Source organism: Tiliqua scincoides, chromosome 10, assembly GCF_035046505.1.
Source record: "Tiliqua scincoides isolate rTilSci1 chromosome 10, rTilSci1.hap2, whole genome shotgun sequence".
NCBI lineage: Eukaryota > Metazoa > Chordata > Lepidosauria > Squamata > Scincidae > Tiliqua > Tiliqua scincoides.
Window position 1 is genome coordinate 1,057,488 of NC_089830.1, and position 20,106 is coordinate 1,077,593.

General features: G+C 50.2%; 1 protein-coding gene across 2 annotated transcripts; it reads right to left on the reverse strand.

Annotated features, from left to right (window-relative positions):
* Positions 1–2,316: 2,316 nt before the first annotated feature.
* Positions 2,317–15,912, reverse strand: TMEM39B (transmembrane protein 39B). Of its 2 annotated transcripts, none has more exons than XM_066638408.1 (9): positions 15,847–15,912; positions 14,959–15,156; positions 10,162–10,381; positions 9,006–9,089; positions 7,502–7,656; positions 6,791–7,127; positions 4,540–4,727; positions 3,899–4,019; positions 2,317–2,833 (listed from the first exon to the last, which is right to left on the reverse strand). In XM_066638408.1, exons 2-9 carry the CDS (start codon positions 15,084–15,086, stop codon positions 2,597–2,599), a joined length of 1,470 nt encoding a protein of 489 aa, XP_066494505.1. In that variant the 5' UTR covers positions 15,087–15,156; positions 15,847–15,912; the 3' UTR covers positions 2,317–2,596. The 2 variants fall into 2 exon arrangements, with proteins under 2 accessions (XP_066494505.1, XP_066494504.1); XM_066638407.1 differs by having other exon boundaries at positions 8,997–9,089.
* Positions 15,913–20,106: the final 4,194 nt, after the last annotated feature.

Sequence of the window (20,106 nt, forward strand, 5' to 3'; positions counted from 1 at the left end):
AGCTGTGCTGCTGCCATCTGTCACTCTCCCATTTGCTCAGCAAGCAGGCGGTAAAGACCTGGCCTGGCAAACAGGGTGGTAGATCACACACACACCCCCCGCTCAACAGCAGGGAGCCAGCTTCCAGACAAGGTGCCATGCTGCTGCCACCTGGTGGCCAACTGCACACACTGCCAGCTGCCACCTGTCCTGCTTGCGTGTCGGTTGGGTCTGCTCCGCGTGGAATTGTGTGCAACTTGAGAATGGGTTAAGGAGGCGGAGAGGCGGAAGTGCAGAGGACTCCAGGGAGGAGGAGAGGCACAGTGCCTCTGAGGTGGCCCAGAGCGGACAAACAAATATGGCAGCCAATAGCTGGCAAAGGAGGCTCCATTCAGAGCCAACAGCCACTGCTAGACCCCAGCTGTGCCTCGCCACTGTTAACATTTGCTCATGCCAGTGGCTACAACCACCATGGTGTGGGGCAGTGAGCTGTCCAGCCCAACCCTACTGGCACTTTGGTGCCTGGACGATACATGGCCCCCACCTGAGTCACACGTGCCCTCTGGAAACAGGAGAACAGAGGGGGAGCTCCGGTCTTCATCTATTTCTGTAAATTCCCCCAGTCCCTATCCCAAAACACAGGATGATTCTGGTGATTTTAACCACATCTCCCCAAACCGACTGGCTTCCCTTTGCAAACCAGCACCCGTGCAGCAAGCTCCAGGCACACCCAGAGCCTGCATTAGAGGGCACCAGGAGAAAAGCAAGTCTTTGATGTTAATCATGACTGTAAAACTCCAGGAGTTCTCTCTTCATAAGAACATAAGAAGAGCCCTGCTAAAACAGGCCATAGGCCCGCTTAAACCAGCTTCCTGTGACTCAGTGGCCCACCAAATGCCTCAAGGAGCACACAAGACAACAAGAGACCTGCATGCTGGTGCCCTGGCATTCTGTGGTAACCCACATTGCACATCACGGCTTGTAATCCGTGATGAACTTTTCATCCACAAATTTGTCTAGTCCCCTTTTAAAAGTATCTAGTCCGGATGCCATCGCCACATCCTGTGGCAAGGAGTTCCAAAGACTCACTACATGCTGAGTAAAGAAATGCTTTCTTTTGTTTGTCCTAACTCTCCCAACAGTCAATTTTAGCGGATGTCCCCTGGTTCCAATGTTGTGTGAGAGAGAAAAGAGCATCTCTCTATCCATACCTTGCATAATTTGGTATGTCTCAATCATACCCCCCTCAGGTGCCTCTTTTCTAGAGTGAAGAGCCCCAAACAATGAAGCCTTTCCTTGTAAGGAAGGTGCCCCATCCCAGTAATCATTTTGGTTTTTGTCTTCTGCACCTTTTCCATTTCCACTATATCCTTTTTGAGATGTGGCGACCAGAACTGGACAAAATACTCCAGGTGTGGCCTTACCATCGATTTGTAATAACTTTCCAAAACCTTCTCTCTTCCCACCCAACCCCAGATCCTTAACTTGATCACTGTCACTGACTTTTTCCCCTGAGCCCACAGGCCATGATCTGAGGAACTTGTATTACCCTGTCAAAGCACCCTGCGGCTCAGTTAAGAAAATTACTCCTGAGCATTCACATTCCGTATGTCAAGGGTTTGAACAGCTTCCCAGACATTAACAGCCCAGTCCTGTGCTCCCGGCACCCAGGGCTGCTGCAGCACTGAAAATGGCTGCTGCTACATCCTGCGTGCTCCGCAGGTAGCGCCAAGCAGCTCCTCAGGAGAAGGGGATTTTTGTCCCCCACCCCCAGGTAAGCCAAGTAGCCTACAATGGGGCTACTTAATTCTATGTCGACCCAAGGGTCAGCGTAGAATTTTGAGTCTCTGTGCCAGGCCAGCAACTCAAAACAGAGGCTCAGGATCCAGTGGAGCAAAGCTCCACCGGTCCCGCCTCCCTCCCACCCCCCCCGGCACGCCTCCTCCCCACACTCTCCCTGCCTTGGAACGCCTCCTTCCCGCTTCCCCACTCCCCCACCTACCTCTCCGCTGGCCAGCGGTCCATGTGACCACCAAGCAGCGGAGCTCTGGTGCTAGCCCCGGCCCGGCCAGTGCTGGGCTAGCACCGGTGCTCCACTGGCGACAGGGCCTGCAAAAGTTTCTTACGGCATGTTTGCGACAGTATGCGCCAGCAGCGTGCTGGCACGCACTGTATAGGACTGAGCCCCAAGTCCTCCAAAACAGCCCTGTAAGGTATGCTGGGATGCAGGGCTGGTCCAGCACTGCCTAGAACCAAAGCAGTAGCCCAGACGCTGCTTCCTGCGTGCTGCATCTTAGCTCCTGCTGTTCAACAAACTGGGCTGACAGCGGTTGGGAGTACAAAAATAAGATATTTTCCTTATCATATCAGTTATCAAAGAAAACAACCACCAACAAAAGCATCGGTAAAAAAAGACATCAGAGCTCAGGGCCGGCCCGACTGCACAGGAGTTGAGGGCTGCGCTCCGGCACCCTCCTGAGTTCTGCAAGGCCTCCCAAGGGGCACTTCTCAGGCAGCAGAAGCGTCCAAGGCCCACAGCGCCTGCAGGCGGTGCTTCCTCCCTCCCTCCCCCCTGCACCGTCTCTGTAACGTGTTCCACGCAGCAAGTGCTTCGCCTTCAGTTTAACTTTGGATCTGCCTCTCTGCTGGCGGAGTAGGAATAGGCCTTGCCCAGCACCAGTCGGTCCCGCAGGAGCTTGAAGAAGGCATAGTAGTTGCTGAAGAGGATCAGGGCCAGTGAGATGGTCTGGTGCCACTTCTCGGAAACAATCAGCGAGTAGAGCTGATAGAAGATGACAGCCCCTTCAAGGAGGATCAGGATGTTCAAGATCCGCAGAGGTTTGCTGAAAAAGAACTGGAAGAGCGAGAAACCCCAATGTGAGGCACTTGCGGTATCCTGGGGACTGCCTAGATGTTTTTGCCCACAAGAGGACTAGAAACTTGTGCTTTCAAAAAAGACACAAACCGAAGATGAAAAACCATTCTCAAGGAACACAGACTGCTCCCAATATGCAGAGCTGTCAGAGCACTTTTAAGTATGTCTGCTTTGTGCCCCAGGAATCCTGGGGTTTGGGGGACACTTGATCAAGGATTCCTCAAACAGAACACCAGCAATTGCAGTGAAGCTGCTCTGCCCCTCCCACCCCCCGCAGTGTGCAGCTGCAGAAATGTGTTGGGTGATTTCTAGGGAGCTGCCAGTGAGGTCCAACAGCCTGGTAGTGTCCACATGACCTGCGTGTGTGCCTCTGAACATGCCACAGAGCCCTCTGAGATGCAAGCAGGTGCCAGGGCAGACCAAATCCCTCTGGGCAGGAAGCCAGAGAAATACTGTTTCAAATGCAGCCCTCCCCCCCAACAGCTTTGCATAGTTTCACTGTTCTCTCCCATTTTACACATGGAGTAATTGAGGCTTGGATGTTTGCTAAAGGCAAGATTTGAAGCTCAGCCTACTGGATTTCAGTCCTACTCTCTAGTCCAGTTACTTTCAACATTTTTCATCTCACAGCACACTGACAAGATGCTAACATTTTCAGGGCACACCATCAGGTTTTTGACAATTGACAAAGCACACCGCACTGCTGGTGGGGAGCTCACATTCCCCAGTGGCTCTACTAAGAAATGATCCTCCCATGGCACACCTGTGGATCATTTGAGGCACACCAATGTGCTGCGGTACACTGGCTGAAAACTGCTGCTCTAGTCACTGTTTCAAACAACAAAGCTTCTTCCAAGCTGGTGATGTATCAGAGGCTGATGGGGGAGCACTTTGCGCTCTGCTGATACAATGCACCGACCCAGCCGTCAGGCAGACCCCTAAAAATCCCACAGTCTTGCAGTGCTTTGCGCCCGCTCCAAAACACTGGCTGCAGGATGGGGCTCCTCATGCACCCCTGGGGAAAGAAGAACGGCAGGTGCTTACGTGGAACCGGAAGTGGGAGACGTCAGAAGGCACTGCCACATTGTAGTGGCCCACAGCTTTGTACACGTTCTTGCTGTGCTTCACCAGCACCCCCTGCGGCCACATGCATTCCTCGGTCCACCTGCAGCAACAGAAAGTCCAGGAGAGCCCGAGATGGGGAGGGGTCTTTGCTCAAGCTCAGACACACACTGCGCCACCTGGGACACAGCTGGACAAAAGGCACAAACCCCAGCCTCTTAGAGGTCACTGAGGGCTGTTCTAAAGAACGCAGACAAGAGGACTGCAGGGCATTCAGCCACACCCAACAGCACTTTTCCATGTACTTATTTAATTTAAAAGGTTTCTTTCCTGTCTTTCCCTCCAAATAAACAAAGTGCCCCAGAAAACTTATAATGCAAGAGGAAAGAAACCCAGTAAAATGCAAAAACATGAATGCAGGATAAAATGCAACCGCTGTCAAAACCATAAAAAGCAGTGCAATCCAAGACATTAAAACTAAATGCCACCACGAGCCCCAGGCAAGGAAGTAAGAAGGAAAGACCGGGTGGGAAGGTCTGCAGCCCTCCCAGAAGCCTAGCACCTCCCCTGGGTGACACAAGCGTTTAAGAAAAGAGAGAGCGGATGCCCCAGGGGCTGCTTACTGATGCTGGAGCACATTGGAGCACAGTGCTGGGTCAACCTTCTGCCAGCAGCCCAGATGCGCCGCAGCCTTGTGGAGAAGGTCGCAGTAGCGTGCGGGCAGCAGGTGCTGCATGAGGAGGACAGAGGTGCTGATGGAGACCAGCAGGAACAGCTCGCAGGACCAGCGCTTGTCGTAATACTGAGTGTTCTGGGAAGAGGCGAGAGAGAGAGAGAGCACTTCAAGGGCTCAGCTTGAACTTTCATGCAGTAAACTAGTCCGCGAGCCCTACTGGAGGAACTGTTTGCCAATGCAAGGCAGGGAGAAGGCTCTGGAAAACAAGGGCCATGGTTTTGTCCTCAGGGACTATCCCGTTCCCGGGTGGTGGTTGAAAGAGGCCCAGGATAGTAGGCAATTAACTCAATTCTACACTTGATTTTAAAATCTGATATTGAAGGACAGACTTCAAGCAATGACAACCAAAATTTTACTGGCCTACAAACGTATTTGCACACTGGTTGGACTAAATATGTCCAATTAGTACTGGACCATGGACTAGTACCATGGCTCCCTCTCTTGAGACTTTTCGGCGAGGCCTGAAGACCCTGCTGTTTAAACAAGCCTTTTTGACTTCATGGCCTTTTTAAACATCTTTTATACATCTTTTAGTTGTTTTTTTACAGGTCTGATTCCTCTACGAACTGCTGTTTTATGCTCTTTTTTATTCTGACTTTTATCTAACTACTGTTTTTATGGTTTCTGTTAATGTGTTTTTAATATGTTTTTATTTGTTTGTTAAATTATGTTTTATTCTGTTTTAAATATGTTGTAAGCCACCCTGGGTCCCTTTAGGGAGAAGGGCGGGATAGAAATAAAGTTTATTGTTATTATTATTATTTAGTAGTTTGTGGTTTAAGAGAGAGAGAGAGCTTCTGTGTAATTTCTGAGCTTAGTCATACTGGTGAGGTACCTAGATTGTAGTTTACCAAAAAGAAAAAAGGACCACTGGAAGTCTCCAAGGGCCCAATCTTAACCAACTTTCTAGTGCAAACCAACTTGGCAGCCGCAATGTAGCCCCTTGGTAAGGGAACAAAAGTTCCCTTGACTTGAGGAGGCCTCTGTGACTACCCTCTCACCTCAGGATGCTGCACACACCCCACTAGCATGGTTGCAACAGTGCTGGAAGATTGGATAGGATTGGGCCCTAAGATTATGAGTGGCGGGAAGAGAGCCGATACAAGTTTTTTGTCCTTTCCCGTAATTCTAGGCCACCCAATAAAACGGATGGTCTGAAGTTTCAAGGCAAACGGGGAAAGGACTCCTCACACCCAGTAGAATTAACTTGTGGAACTTGATGCCGCAAGAGACGGTGATGGCCACTAACTTAAACAGCTTTAAAAAAAAAAAGATTAGAATGTTCTACAAAGGACAGGTCTACTGACGACAAATTAGTTAATATGGTTGATTTTGCTCAAGGCAAACACCAGGAGAAGAGGCTACGAGGCTCTGAATACCAGTTGTAAGGTGGGGGGGCTGCTTGGGGAGTTTCCAGTTGCATTTGTTCGGCCACTGATGGAAGCAGAAGGCTGGACTAAATGGACCCTAGCAGGGCCCAATTCCAGTTCTTAAAACTGCTAAGGTTGACCAAATTAGTCGATGTCAACAGGTCTACTCTCCAGAACGACTTGACCTTAGATCTTCTTGAGAGATTCAAAGGTACAAACATGAACAGGCAGCTGAATCTAAACACTTTACACCCCATAAAGTATTCAAGGCCAAACACCACATGCAGTTTTCCTCCTCTGGCAGAAAGAAATTTCTTCCTCTTGCCAGATCCTTCTAAAGGAAAGAAATTTTAGGCTACCCCCTTGATAATCTTTGCAAGCAAAAGTCAAGCTAGGAGCTGCCCAAGCTCACACCAGCTCTGGTTTCAAACGCAGGGTTTTTAATCCTGAAGATGGCGCACAGTTCCCCACCCACAAACAGAACAGAGTCCTTACCAGATCACACCACAGCTCTATAATCTCCGGTCTCCTGCTTGCAGCAACAGCAGCCAGCCAGGTGCCTCTAGGAGCCCACAAGCAGAGCGGTATCTTTGTCCCCAGAAGAAGACCTGAAGACGGAGTGCCTTTGTACAGTGGTGCTCCACTCAGTCATCAGGGCTTCTCCTTTATGAACTATTCCACTACACGCACAGAGACTCTCTGAGAACTGATTGTTGCCTACACCATGAATAAAGCGAGATCACAAGGCAGTCGCCCGGTGCCACGTACCTTCACGAACCAGACAGGCACAAAAGCCACATAGTAGGCACTGAGCATGGAGCTCACGAGCACCTCTTTCATGCGCCAGTTGAAGTTCACCTTCAGGTACTCCACCTCGCTGCGGATGAGATCCGGGGAGAGGCAGCAGGCGTGCGTGGGCATAGCTTCCATGCCGTGTGTGTGCCGGGTGTGCTGCTTCCAGGTCTCCTTGAGGACTGACAGGTAGTCCTTGCCCCTCGACCCGACATCGCTGGTGTCGCGAGGGCCGATGTTGGCCACCTGGGAGAAGAGGCCTGCCTTGCGGAGGTCACAGTTCAGTTGCAGAAAGGGGACGTACATGCCAAGCCTGGGAGAGACAGGGCAGGTCACTGAAATCACTCTTCAGACCATCAGAGCTCATGCGACTTCTCATAAAATATACATGTACATATTCCCACCCCCCCCCAGGCCTAGGAGCTTCAAGAAACACACACAGATCTTCTTCCAGCCTCCCCACCCCACCCCACCCCACACATCCTTCCAATTTGGTTTTCACAACAGATGCAATTAACTTGCTGCAGAATTTTATTTTTTTGCAGTGCTGAGAACATCTCCTGCCCTGATTATTTCACTTTGCAAGCCAGAAACATGGTAGATAAACCCCATCAAGAGGTCACTTTGCTCCTGGGTGTCAAAATCAGCCTCCCTCACAGAAGCATGGGGGGGGGTCCCAAAACTTACGGATAACACAAGAACAAGAGGTTGAGGAGTGAGTAAGTCCTGAAGAGGTGGATTATCGATCGGCACAGACTCCACCCTGCTCCAGTAAGGACAGCAAAGCGAGTGACCACAAGGAAAATGGAGCGCGGCAGGGAGACTTTGCCTGTGTGAGAAGCCTGGAGGAGCAAGGGAAAGAGATCTGCAATGTCAAACCAGCACTTGGAATCCAGAAGTGCTGCTCATTCCACCAAAAAGGTTTCCAAGTGGCTGGACACCAGCATCCCCTGTGGCAGAGATCTGTCATGTATGGTCAAGACCTGACCTCAGACAGAACTACTGTTGCTGCCATTTGGTTCTGAGCAGTTGCCAGGACTAGATCCAGACAAGGTCAACCTTAGAGACTTTGGAGGGGTGACTTTGGCCAAGTCCCCCAGAGGGCTCTTTCAGTCTTCTACTCACCTGCCTCCTCTTCCGGGTCACAGCACACCCTCTGCCTGGTCCCCCTTTATCACCTTTCACTGATCAAAATGTGAGTGTGCATAGTTGCCACGCCACTCTTGTTCCATCCAGGTTGGCTTGGATGGAAAGGGATAAGAACAACATAGAGGCAGCGCTTGCTGATTGCTTGCCACCAGGCAGGAAAGGAGAAGCAGTAGCGGCTCACCTTAGGGTACCCTCAGTTCCTGCCTAGATGGAGACCATTGCCCTAGGGAATGCCCCTCCCCCACCTGAGGCCTCCCCAGATAATCAAGGGCCGCTGTGCTCCAGCAGCCAATTCTGCCTAACCCCTACTGGACAACTGCAAGGGTGGTGCTGTTCTTCCCAATTCCGTCCCCAGAGAAGCTTGCCATTGCTTGCCCTATTTCTTTAGCCAGCATGTCATTAATCTGTGGAACTCCAAGCCACAGGATGTGGTGATGGCATCTGGTCTGGATGTCTTTAAAAGGGGATTGGGCAGATTGATGGGAGAGAAGTTCATCACAGGTTACAAGCAATGATGGGTATGTGCAACCTCCTGGCTTCAGAAGTGGGCTAACTCGGAATGCCAGATGCAAGGGAGTGGTAACAGGATGGAGGGATCTTGTTGCTTGTGTGCTCCCTGGAGGCCCAATCCTATTCAATTTTCCAGTGCCGGTACTGCTGTGCCAAAGCAGTATGCACAATGCAGAGGTGTAGGGGAGGCAGTCACAGAGGCCTCCTCAAGGTATGGGAACATTTGTTCCCTTACCCCAGGGCTGCATTGCGGCTGCACTGGTGCTGGAAAGTTGGACAGGATTGGGCCCTGAGGCATCTGGTGGGCCCCTGTGGGATACAGGAAGCTGGACGAGGTGGGCCTTAGGACTGATCCAGTGGGGCTCTTCTTACGTTCTTATGTTCCTTGTGGGAAGTAAGTAATCGATTCAACCCACCACCCCATAAGCCCATTAACGTTCACAGGAATTGCAAAGAAGCACAGTTGCTCCTTATATCGCATGCCAAGGCCAAGCAAGCAGGGCGAGGAGCGCCAAGCCTCTACCTCCTTCACCTCCTTCACGATTGCACCAATCAGCCTTCGTGCCAGAACGATGGTTGTCACCGCCAGGACGTTGAAGTCAATGAGATGAAAATTCTGTGGGAAGAAAAGGGGGGCTCTTGATGCATGAACAGCCAACTCGTAAATAAGGAGAAGAGGCCAGACATCAGGACATGCAGGCAGACAAAAGGGGGCTGCGGTGAAAAAGGAGCCCTGTGACATTATTCAGAATGGGGGGGGAGAAGGGGGACAGCAGAACAGATAACTTTGGCCTGCTGGGCTGTCTAGGGTAAACTAGGAATCAGAACTGGAGGTGGCCATTATCCTTTAGTGCTATACAACTCAGGAGAAGCACACAGAGATGGGTTTTATCTTCACGGTATGCACACATGTACACACACACACACCTCACAACCCCAGTGCTCACCTCCAGGACACGATAAGCTGTTAGGCGCTCCAGTTGGCCAACCCCTCCTCCTGCCCTCCTCCCCCTCCAATGCCTCTTGCAACATTCTATGGCCCTCAACCATCAGTTGGGCCACTGGACTGGTCCAGTCCGCCCAACTTCCAATTCCTGTAAAGCTTCCCCTCAGAGGTGGAAGCGAGAACTGCCCACAGAAAATATTTCCAAACAGATGGGCACTTCATCACCCAAGCTCACCATTAAAGGGAATAACAACTTTTAGGAGACAGAGTTGGTGCGTACCCACAAATGCACTCCAGCTTCTTCACAAATCATGGCAGAGTTCCCTGAAGCCTAGACTTGTGTAGGTTTGCTCATCATGATTCCATGTGAGGTTTTTTTTTTTTTTTGGCCTATATTAAAATCTACCCGAGTGAAAATGTTGCTTTACTAATGCTGGGAGTTAGCAATCTGGTTCTCCTAAGACTAAAAAGGCTTGTCCTTCCCTACACTCATGTATGAAGGAACAGCTCATATATGCATTTGTTTACTTAATTATAGACCTCTGTATTGTAATACTGCATTCTGCCAGTAGGTGCCACTATACAGCCTTCATATACAGCCCTTCCAAGAAGCCACACAAGGCATTCCTTTTCAGAAGTAATATTTTTCATGTTGTTTTGGGTAAGTCATTGTATTTTGTGGGCTTTATAGTTGTTATTTTGTGATCTTGAAAACAGACACTAAAATATAAAAGATACCCACCAATGAGGTATGAGAGGGAGGGTGAGAGGGCGGGTACCACCACACTGTTTTGTAGATGTTGATGTAGTGGACAAAGAGGGCAATCAGGTGGCAGAAGAACAGCTGGAGCTCGAACAAGATACTCCTCTCGATGGGCAGCTCTGGAATCTTGCAGTGACGTAGAGGAACAACCGTCTGGGTTGCCAAAGGAGGGCTGGAAAGACCAGTCCCGGAGCCACTCCTACCACAGCAAAAAATAGTCAATTCAGAAATATTTTTTTAAAAGGAAGAGTCATAAACATGTAGAAGCATCAGTCTCAGAAAATGGCTTTAACAAGTCACCAGCTCAAACTGACAACTACTTGGAAAAATCTACCTGCTGCCCCCTTTCCTTTTCACAGAACCATCAGCACCCCCTTCCTCCAACCCTTGTGTAGTCCACCCTATCTTCCTTTCCATGCTAACACAGTGCCCTTCTCCAAGACAAGAAAATGCCAGCCAGCCTGCCTGCTTTCGCCACCTAATCCTTCAGCTGTAACAGCTTCTATTGACAACATTGCATGGTCCCTTATGCTGCTTGAGCTCTCCTCTTTTCCTCAATGACTGGTGTCAACTCCTCAGAGTGGGCTTCAAACCAGTCTGCCACCTTGTTGGTCTTCTTGCCGAATATGGACAAAGCGGTGTTGTAAACGGTATTCTTGAAATGTTCCCATCTGCTGGATGCGTTTGCGTCGGCCGGGCCTGGAAGAGATTCCTCAAGCGCTTGTGCAAATTCCTCCACTTTTCTCTGATCCCGGGTCTTGCTGGTATCAATGCGAGGTCTTCCTTCCTTTTTCGTGTGATACAGTCGCTTTGTTTGGAGTTTCACTCTGCTGCACACCAGGGAGTGGTCAGTGTTGCAGGCAGCACCATGATAACTGCGTGTGATCTTGATGCTGGGAAGGCTGGAGCGTCTGGTGAGGATCAGGTCGAGCTGGTGCCAGTGCTTTGATCTTGGATGTCTCCAAGAGACTCTATGTTGGGGCTTTGTGTTGAAGAACGTGTTGCTGACACAGAGACCGTGATGACAGCAAAACTCTAGCAGGCATTGGCCATTTTCGTTCATCCTCCCAGTGCCAAACTGACCTAAGCAAGTGGGCCATGAACTGTTATCAGCACCAACTCTAGCATTGAAATCGCCGAGGATGAACAATGGCTCTTTTACAGGGATTTTCTTGACAGTGGTGGCCAGGTCATCATAGAATTTGTCTTTGGCTTCTGCTGGAGACGACAGAGTCGGTGCATAAGCACTGATGAGAGTGACAGGTCCTGCTGATGACTGGAGCTGCAGGGACAAAATTCTTTCACTTCCCACAGTAGGTGGGATGATGGATTTCAGCAGGGTATTTCTGACCGCAAAGCCAACGCCATGTTCCCTGGTTTCGTTTGGTGGTTTTCCCTGCCAGAAAAATGAGAAATTTCTCTCCTTGACAGATCCGAAATCTGGCAGCCTAGTCTCTTGAAGGGCGACAATGTCCATCTGCAGTCTGCTCAGCTCCATGTCGATGATGGCTGTTTTGCGTGCGTTGTCTATTTCTTGCAGGTCATCAGAGAAGCCAGGTGTCATTGTCCTAACGTTCCAGGTGCCCAGCTTTAGGTGCCCAGGTGCCCAGCTTGAGCTTTAGAGCTCAAGCAGCATACAAGGCCTGTCCCAGTGAGCGCAACCTGCAGGTCCTCCGAACTGCTCGCAGCAAAGTCCAACAGACTGCCAGGAGATGTGCTAACGACTACTGGCTCCAGCTCTGTTCCGAGATACAGATAGCAGCTGACACGGGCAACATCAAGGGGATGTATGATGGTATCAAGCAGGCCCTAGGTCCAACACAGAGGAAAATTGCCCCTCTGAAGTCTGCCACAGGCGAGGTCATCCAGGATCGGGCGCAGCAGATGGAACGCTGGGTGCAGCACTACTCTGAGCTATATTCCAGAGAAAATGTAGTCACCGAAGAAGCACTGAACAACATTGAGTGCCTGCCTGTGCTGGAAGAGCTTGACAGTGAACCAACCCTAGAAGAACTTCACGTGGCCCTGGACTCCCTTGCCTTTGGCAAGGCACCTGGAAAAGACAGCATCCCTGCTGAAGTCCTAAAATGCTGCAAAGAGATCATCGTCACTGAGCTGCATGAAATCCTCTGTCTCTGCTGGAGAGAAGGTGGAGTACCTCAAGACATGAGGGATGCAAACATCATCACGCTGTACAAGAACAAAGGTGACAGGGGTGACTGCAACAACTACCGCGGCATCTCTCTCCTTAGCGTTGTAGGAAAGCTGTTTGCCCGAGTTGCACTAAAGAGGCTCCAGGTACTTGCAGAGAGCGTCTATCCAGAATCGCAGTGTGGATTCCGAGCCAACAGGTCCACCACTGATATGGTATTCTCCCTTAGACAACTGCAGGAGAAATGCAGGGAACAACGACAGCCACTCTTTATAGCCTTCATAGATCTCACAAAGGCTTTCGACCTGGTCAGCAGAGACGGCCTCTTCAAGATTCTCCCCAAGATTGGATGTCCACCCAGGCTCCTCAGCATCATCAGATCTTTCCACAAGGACATGAAGGGCACTGTTGTCTTCGATGGCTCCACATCAGACCCTTTTGACATCCGAAGCGGAGTGAAGCAGGGCTGTGTTCTTGCACCAACCTTGTTTGGGATTTTCTTCACTGTCCTGCTGAAGCAGGCCTTTGGAACTGCAACAGAAGGCATCTATCTCCGGACCAGATCAGACGGAAAGCTCTTCAACCTCTCCAGACTGAGAGCAAAATCCAAAGCCCAGCTGAAATGTCTGCGTGACTTCCTCTTTGCCGACGATGCAGCTGTCACTACCCACTCTGGCAAAGATCTCCAGCAGCTCATGGATCGTTTTAGCAAGGCCTGCCAAGATTTTGGACTGACAATCAGCCTGAAGAAAACACAGGTCATGGTTCAGGATGTGGACTCACCTCCCTGCATTACAATCTCTGAGCATGAACTGGAGGTTGTCCATGACTTTGTGTACCTTGGCTCAACGATCTCCGACACTCTTTCTCTCGATACCGAGCTAAACAAGCGCATCGGTAAAGCAGCTACCACGTTTTCCAGACTCACAAAGAGAGTCTGGTCCAACAAGAAGCTGACGGAACATACCAAGATCCAGGTCTACAGAGCTTGCGTCCTGAGTACACTTCTGTACTGCAGCGAGTCATGGACTCTTCGCTCACAACAGGAGAGGAAACTGAGCGCTATCCACATGTGCTGCCTCCGACGCATCCTCGGCATCACCTGGCAGGACAAAGTTCCAAACAACACAGTCCTGGAACGTGCTGGAATCCCTAGCATGTATTCACTGCTGAAACAGAGACACCTGCGTTGGCTCGGTCATGTCGTGAGAATGGATGATGGCCGGATCCCAAAGGATCTCCTCTATGGAGAACTCATGCAAGGAAAGTGCCCTACAGGTAGACCACAGCTGCGATACCAGGACATCTGCAAGAGGGATCTGAAGGCCTTAGGGATGGACCTCAACAAGTGGGAAACCCTGGCCTCTGAGCGGCCCGCTTGGAGGCAGGCTGTGCAGCATGGCCTTTCCCAGTTTGAAGAGACACTTTGCCAACAGTCTGAGGCTAAGAGGCAAAGAAGGAAGGCCCATAGCCAGGGAGACAGACCAGGGACAGACTGCACTTGCTCCCAGTGTGGAAGGGATTGTCACTCCCGGATTGGCCTTTTCAGCCACACTAGACGCTGTGCCAGAACCACCTTTCAGAGCGCGATACCATAGTCTTTCGAGATTGAAGGTTGCCAATACATAATGGTCCCTTATCAAACTTCAAGACAGCCATGCTTAGATACACAACACAACACAAAACTTTGAATATTAACAGCCAAAACAACATCTGATCATCAGACAAGCAGCCTGTGTAACCGACAGCCCATGTAGGGCACAGTACAGTAAGGGAAGATTTGTCTTGGGGCAGTCACCATGGAGGCCTTGTTCCTTTCTGACAATATTCTCACTTTGCCCAGAAAAGGGGGCCGGAGTAGAGAGTATGCAACCCGTGCAGGGATGTGCATCAGGAAAGGGGGCCTCTAGGAAACATGGGGCATTTATGGTGCTTTTGGAATGCTTAGAGCACTTTGCATAGATGACCTCATAAATCCTAACCACCAGCCTCCAAGTTCACACCAGTTTGATCACCCCTATTCTGTGGCTGAGATTGAAGAACAGTAGCTTGCTTAAGCAGGGCTGTCCTACGAATTCCCAGGCCCTGAGATGGTTTTCCAAACCGCCCACCCCTCACCCAGTAGTGTGTCAGTCACCCCTGCCACCCTTTCTCCTGTTTCCTGGATTTGAGAAGAGGTCAAAGCAAAAGAGGAAACATGGCAGAGCTGAGTGGAGGGATACAGAGACAAAGATGCTCCAGCTCAACATCGTCCTCCCCTCCACACTTCCTGTTTCATGTCTTCTCCTCTTCCTTTCAGAATCCAGGGAACAAGAGGAAGAAGAGCAGAGGAGGTGAGTGGATAGAGAAGGGTGCTCCACCTGCCAGCTTCTCAGTTCCACCTCATGGATGAACCAGCTGTGCACTTAAGGCTACCTGGCGAGTTTGTGGCTGTGTATGATTTGAATCAGGAGCCTCAGCTCACCCTGTGACGGTTAAGAGCCAGATGACATTTCTGCTCAACAAAACATGGGATATATTAGAGTGATTGGTCTGACAGGGTCAATTTTGGTGGGTGTCAGAGGACAGCCTTTGGACCTTCCTTGGGCCAGAATGACCCAACGGTTTCTGGTGCTTGTGCCCACCTGGTTCGCGAACGCACGTTGGTGACAGAGGAACTGGTGGAATGACCGGCACCGCCAGCGGCCCCCGTTTCACAGAGAGGATTGCGGCAATAGGCTGTCCGGTTAGGTCCCCTTCTTCCCCCTGCCATAACCACCGACAGTCTGGAACTGGGCAGAAAAGGCTGGTCTTTCCTCAGAGGAGTCCTCTGGCTCCTAGAACTGGGAAGGAAAACTCCGTTAGGATCGAGTACTCAGAAGAAGTTACTTAGTTATCTGCAAGGCGCCCTTGCTGGATTGCACCCAATTCAAAGGCAGCATTTCACCCACAGTCTCGGGCACACTCCCAGTCCACACTTCAAGGAACTGCGTCCTAAGAAAGTCAATCCTGACTGGGCAGCACCGGGATCCAGGAGGCACGACTAGGCCAAGCCCAAGCATTCCAGTGTGGCTTGTTCACAGCGCAGGAATGTCTTCAGGGTGCCTCACACACTCTCCAGCGTCCTTCCTGAAAGGCTGGCCAGGAGCGTTATCCTGTAATGCAGCAAACTGGCTGCTCCGCCCCCTCCAGCTACGCCACCGCGCCCACACGGTGCCTGCCTGAGCCTGCGGAACTCCCTGCCACCAGACCCCCAGCAGGGGCAGAAGGAAGCCCTTCTCCACGCGGTGCCTGCCTGAGCCTGCGGAACCCCCTGCCACCAGAGGGCAACGTCACTGGCTGGGGAGGGCCAGAGGCTGCGCAGGGCCTCCAGCCGCAGGGGCAGTCTATCAGAGCGGCGGCTCAAGGAGGGGCGTGGCCTGGCCAGGGCGCCTGCAGCGCCCTGGGGGCCACGGGGGCGTGGCCACGCGCTGGGCGGGAGGGGGTCGAGGGGGCTGTGGGGGGCCAGCCGCGCCCCGCCCCGCCGCCCTCACCCATCTCCGTGCGGCTGCCGGGGCTCCTCTGCCGTCGTCGGCTGCAGCAGCGGGGAGCAAGATGGCGGGTGGGGCCTCGGATGTCGACGGCGGCCTGGGAGGGACACACTTCCGCGGAGCGCGAGCGCCACCGGGCAGCCGCGCACGTGGCTCGCGGGGAAGGGAGACAAAGGAGCAGCCGCCCCGCCCCCCTCGACCAGGCCATTAATTAATCAATGCATGCAAGGAGTGCGAAGAATATTTATCAATAATTAATAATTATGATCAATAATCAATTGAATGAATAATTAATACATGCAAAGGGTTATGACCAATAACTAATCAATTATTAATTGATATTATTTGAATAATTGATAATCAATTATTAGGATCGATATTAATGCAATGCAGTCCAAATCCAAATGTTGGCAACCTTCAGTCTCGAGAGACTCTGGTATCGCGCTCTGAATGGTGGTTCTGGAACAGCGTCTAGTGTGGCTGAAAAGGCCGATTCGGGAGTGACAATCCCTTCCACACCGGGAGCAAGTGCAGTCTGTCCCTGGTCTGTCTCCCTGGCTATGGGCTTTCCTTCTTTGCCTCTCAGCCTCAGACTGTTGGCCAAGTGTCTCTTCCAACTGGGAAAGGCCATGCTGCACAGCCTGCCTCCAAGCGGGCCGCTCAGAGGCCAGGGTTTCCCACCTGTTGAGGTCCACTCCTAAGGCCTTCAGATCCCTCTTGCAGATGTCCTTGTATCGCAGCTGTGGTCTACCTGTAGGGCGCTTTCCTTGCACGAGTTCTCCATAGAGGAGATCCTTTGGGATCCGGCCAGCATCCATTCTCACGACATGACCCAGCCAACGCAGCCAACGCAGGCGTCTGTTTCAGCAGTTCATACATGCTAGGGATTCCAGCTCGTTCCAGGACTGTGTTGTTTGGAACTTTGTCCTGCCAGGTGATGCCGAGAATGCGTCGGAGGCAGCGCATGTGGAAAGCGTTCAGTTTCCTCTCCTGTTGTGAGCGAAGAGTCCATGACTCGCTGCAATACAGAAGTGTACTCAGGACGCAAGCTCTGTAGACCTGGATCTTGGTATGTTCCGTCAGCTTCTTGTTGGACCAGACTCTCTTTGTGAGTCTGGAAAACATGGTAGCTGCTTTACCGATGCGTTTGTTTAGTTCGGTATCGAGAGAAAGAGTGTCAGAGATCGTTGAGCCAAGGTACACAAAGCTCAACGATCTTTGGCTCAACGATCTCTGACATGCAATGCATTATGATCAATAATTAATTCATTGATTAATCAGTAATTAATGCATGCAATGCATCGCTGCAATCAATAATTATGATCAATAATTAGTTAAATGGTAATAAAAATGCCTCTGGCCTCTCAGCGGCCCGCTTGGAGGCAGGCTGTGCAGCATGGCCTTTCCCAGTTTGAAGAGACACTTGGCCAACAGTCTGGGGCAAAGAGGCAAAGAAGAAAGGCCCACAGCCAGGGAGACAGACCAGGGACAGACTGCACTTGCTCCCAGTGTGGAAGGGATTGTCACTCCCGGATTGGCCTTTTCAGCCACACTAGACGATGTTCCAAAACCACCTTTCAGAGCGCGATACCAGAGTCTCTCGAGACTGAAGGTTGCCAAAAGAAATAAAAATGCTATAATTGTATTTAACAGTAATATCATTAATAATAATCTTGTTACTAATAAATGTTAATAAGCACTTTTTAATAATACACATCAAATAAAAATGCTATAATTGTAATTAATATTAATACCATGTTAATAAGCACTTTTATAATGAAGTGCCGCCTTGGGTTCCCTTTGGACAGTAAGGCAGATCACAAATCAAATAATCAATTAATAATGTTAAATAAATGTTAATGATAAAAATAAATGCTTTAATTATATTTATTAATATCAATATCAGTAATTCTGTGGTTCTAGAATGATTCTATAATAATCTTAATAAATATTAATAAACACTTATTTTCTGATGAATGTAATTGTTTATTAATAAATAACAAATAAAAATAAGTATTTTTATTATCATCTTGTAATTAACGGTAAATGTTAATAAATGTTAAACATTTTCAAAAAAGGGATACTGAATATTTGCTCCACCTGTAAAGGACAGTTGTCAGAGTTGTCTACAGCTGTCCTGGGCTGGCCAAGCACCTGACCCTCTGAACAAAGGGTACTTGTACGTTTGCTTAGCAGGTGACATGAATCTTTGGAACCCACTCATCACTGTCAATTCAGGAACTTTGTAAAAATCCTGTACATACTTTCCTGGCAGTAAGTCTCATCGAACTTGTTGGTACTTCTGACTAGACATGCAGAGGATTGTGCTGCAAGAGTGTGTCTGCACGTGCAATTCATTTCTTAAATGGGAGACATCCTGTAAGTCATCTTCTATGGCCTGTTAAGCATTGTCCCAACAGCTCTGGGCGACTGAAGAGCTTTCTCTAGCACTGCCAGGGGCAGTTGGGCGATGGAAGGCATTTCATATTCTCATCAAAGGTGCCAGCCAATCTGTTCACTTATACTTTATTCCAGGACAAAGGTATACAGAGCAAGTTTCCTTCCTTGCTGGCCACTGCTTCATCTCAATACTCTGGCAGAAGTGGTCAAATGGAAGATCTTCCCCAACTCTTCCTCTACCTTTCATCTTAGCTTCTCCAGTCCCATGGGTGGGTGGGGCTGCCTATCTCTGGGACTATCCCCACTTCCAAGGTCTTCCCAGCCCTCCTCACAACTTGCCTCCCCCAGCATCCCCTCCAGGCTCCCAGTCCTCATGCTCCTTCCCTTTCCTCCGCCCATTCATCATCCCTCTATTTGTCTATCGTTTCCCATCCTGTCTTGCATGTATATTCTCTAGCCCAGTTCCTGTCCCTCACATGATCTTCTGGGTGGCCTCTAGTCCTCATTTCTTTCTGCTCCCACTTCACCAGTCCTCCACTCTGCTCTCACCACAAACCTCTTACCGCCTCAGAATCGTTGCTGGCATTCCACCTTCCAGTGTTGTTCAGCAATATCAGGGACAAGTCTATGAAGCACTGGTCAGATCCCAGTGGCTCTGGTTGTGCCAAGCAGCCACAGACAGAAGATATAGTGTGACCCTTCGTGTTTTGAGCTGAATTGTGGTGCTGAAAATGGCTCCAAATAAATCCTGCCTTCATTTTTTAGGAACTGCTATAAGAACATAAGAACAGCCCCACTGGATCAGGCCATAGGCCCATCTAGTCCAGCTTCCTGTATCTCACAGCGGCCCACCAAATGCCCCAGGGAGCACACCAGATAACAAGAGACCTCATCCTGGTGCCCTCCCCCACATCTGGCATTCTGACTTAACCCATTCCTAAAATCAGGAGGTTGCGCATACACATCATGGCTTGTACCCCATAATGGATTTTTCCTCCAGAAACTTGTCCAATCCCCTTTTAAAGGCGTCTAGGCTAGACGCCAGCACCACATCCTGTGGCAAGGAGTTCCACAGACCGACCACGCGCTGAGTAAAGAAATATTTTCTTTTGTCTGTCCTAACCCGCCCAACACTCAATTTTAGTGGATGTCCCCTGGTTCTGGTATTATGTGAGAGTGTAAAGAGCATCTCCCTATCCACTCTGTCCATCCCCTGCATAATTTTGTATGTCTCAATCATGTCCCCCCTCAAGCGTCTCTTTTCTAGGCTGAAGAGGCCCAAACGCCGTAGCCTTTCCTCATAAGGAAGGTGCCCCAGCCCCGTAATCATCTTAGTTGCTCTCTTTTGCACCTTTTCCATTTCCACTATGTCTTTTTTGAGATGCGGCGACCAGAACTGGACACAATACTCCAGGTGTGGCCTTACCATCGATTTGTACAACGGCATTATAATACTAACCGTTTTGTTCTCAATACCCTTCCTAATGATCCCAAGCATAGAATTGGCCTTCTTCACTGCCGCCGCACATTGGGTCGACACTTTCATCGACCTGTCCACCACCACCCCAAGATCTCTCTCCTGATCTGTCACAGACAGCTCAGAACCCATCAGCCTATATCTAAAGTTTTGATTTTTTGCCCCAATGTGCATGACTTTACACTTACTGACATTGAAGCGCATCTGCCATTTTGCTGCCCATTCTGCCAGTCTGGAGAGATCCTTCTGGAGCTCCTCACAATCACTTCTGGTCTTCACCACTCGGAAAAGTTTGGTGTCGTCTGCAAACTTAGCCACTTCACTGCTCAACCCTGTCTCCAGGTCATTTATGAAGAGGTTGAAAAGCACCGGTCCCAGGACAGATC

Bases quoted from the DNA above. Each gene is read 5' to 3' on its own strand.
- TMEM39B (XM_066638407.1), bottom strand. From the start codon at position 15,086: ATGGCAGGGGGAAGAAGGGGACCTAACCGGACAGCCTATTGCCGCAAT. The intron at 7,128-7,501 runs GTAAGTTTTGGG...TGTCTCTCCCAG, and splicing joins CTCTTGTTCTTGTGTTATCC to GCTTGGCATGTACGTCCCCT. The intron at 4,728-6,790 runs GTACGTGGCACC...GCCTCTTCCCAG, and splicing joins TGCCTGTCTGGTTCGTGAAG to AACACTCAGTATTACGACAA.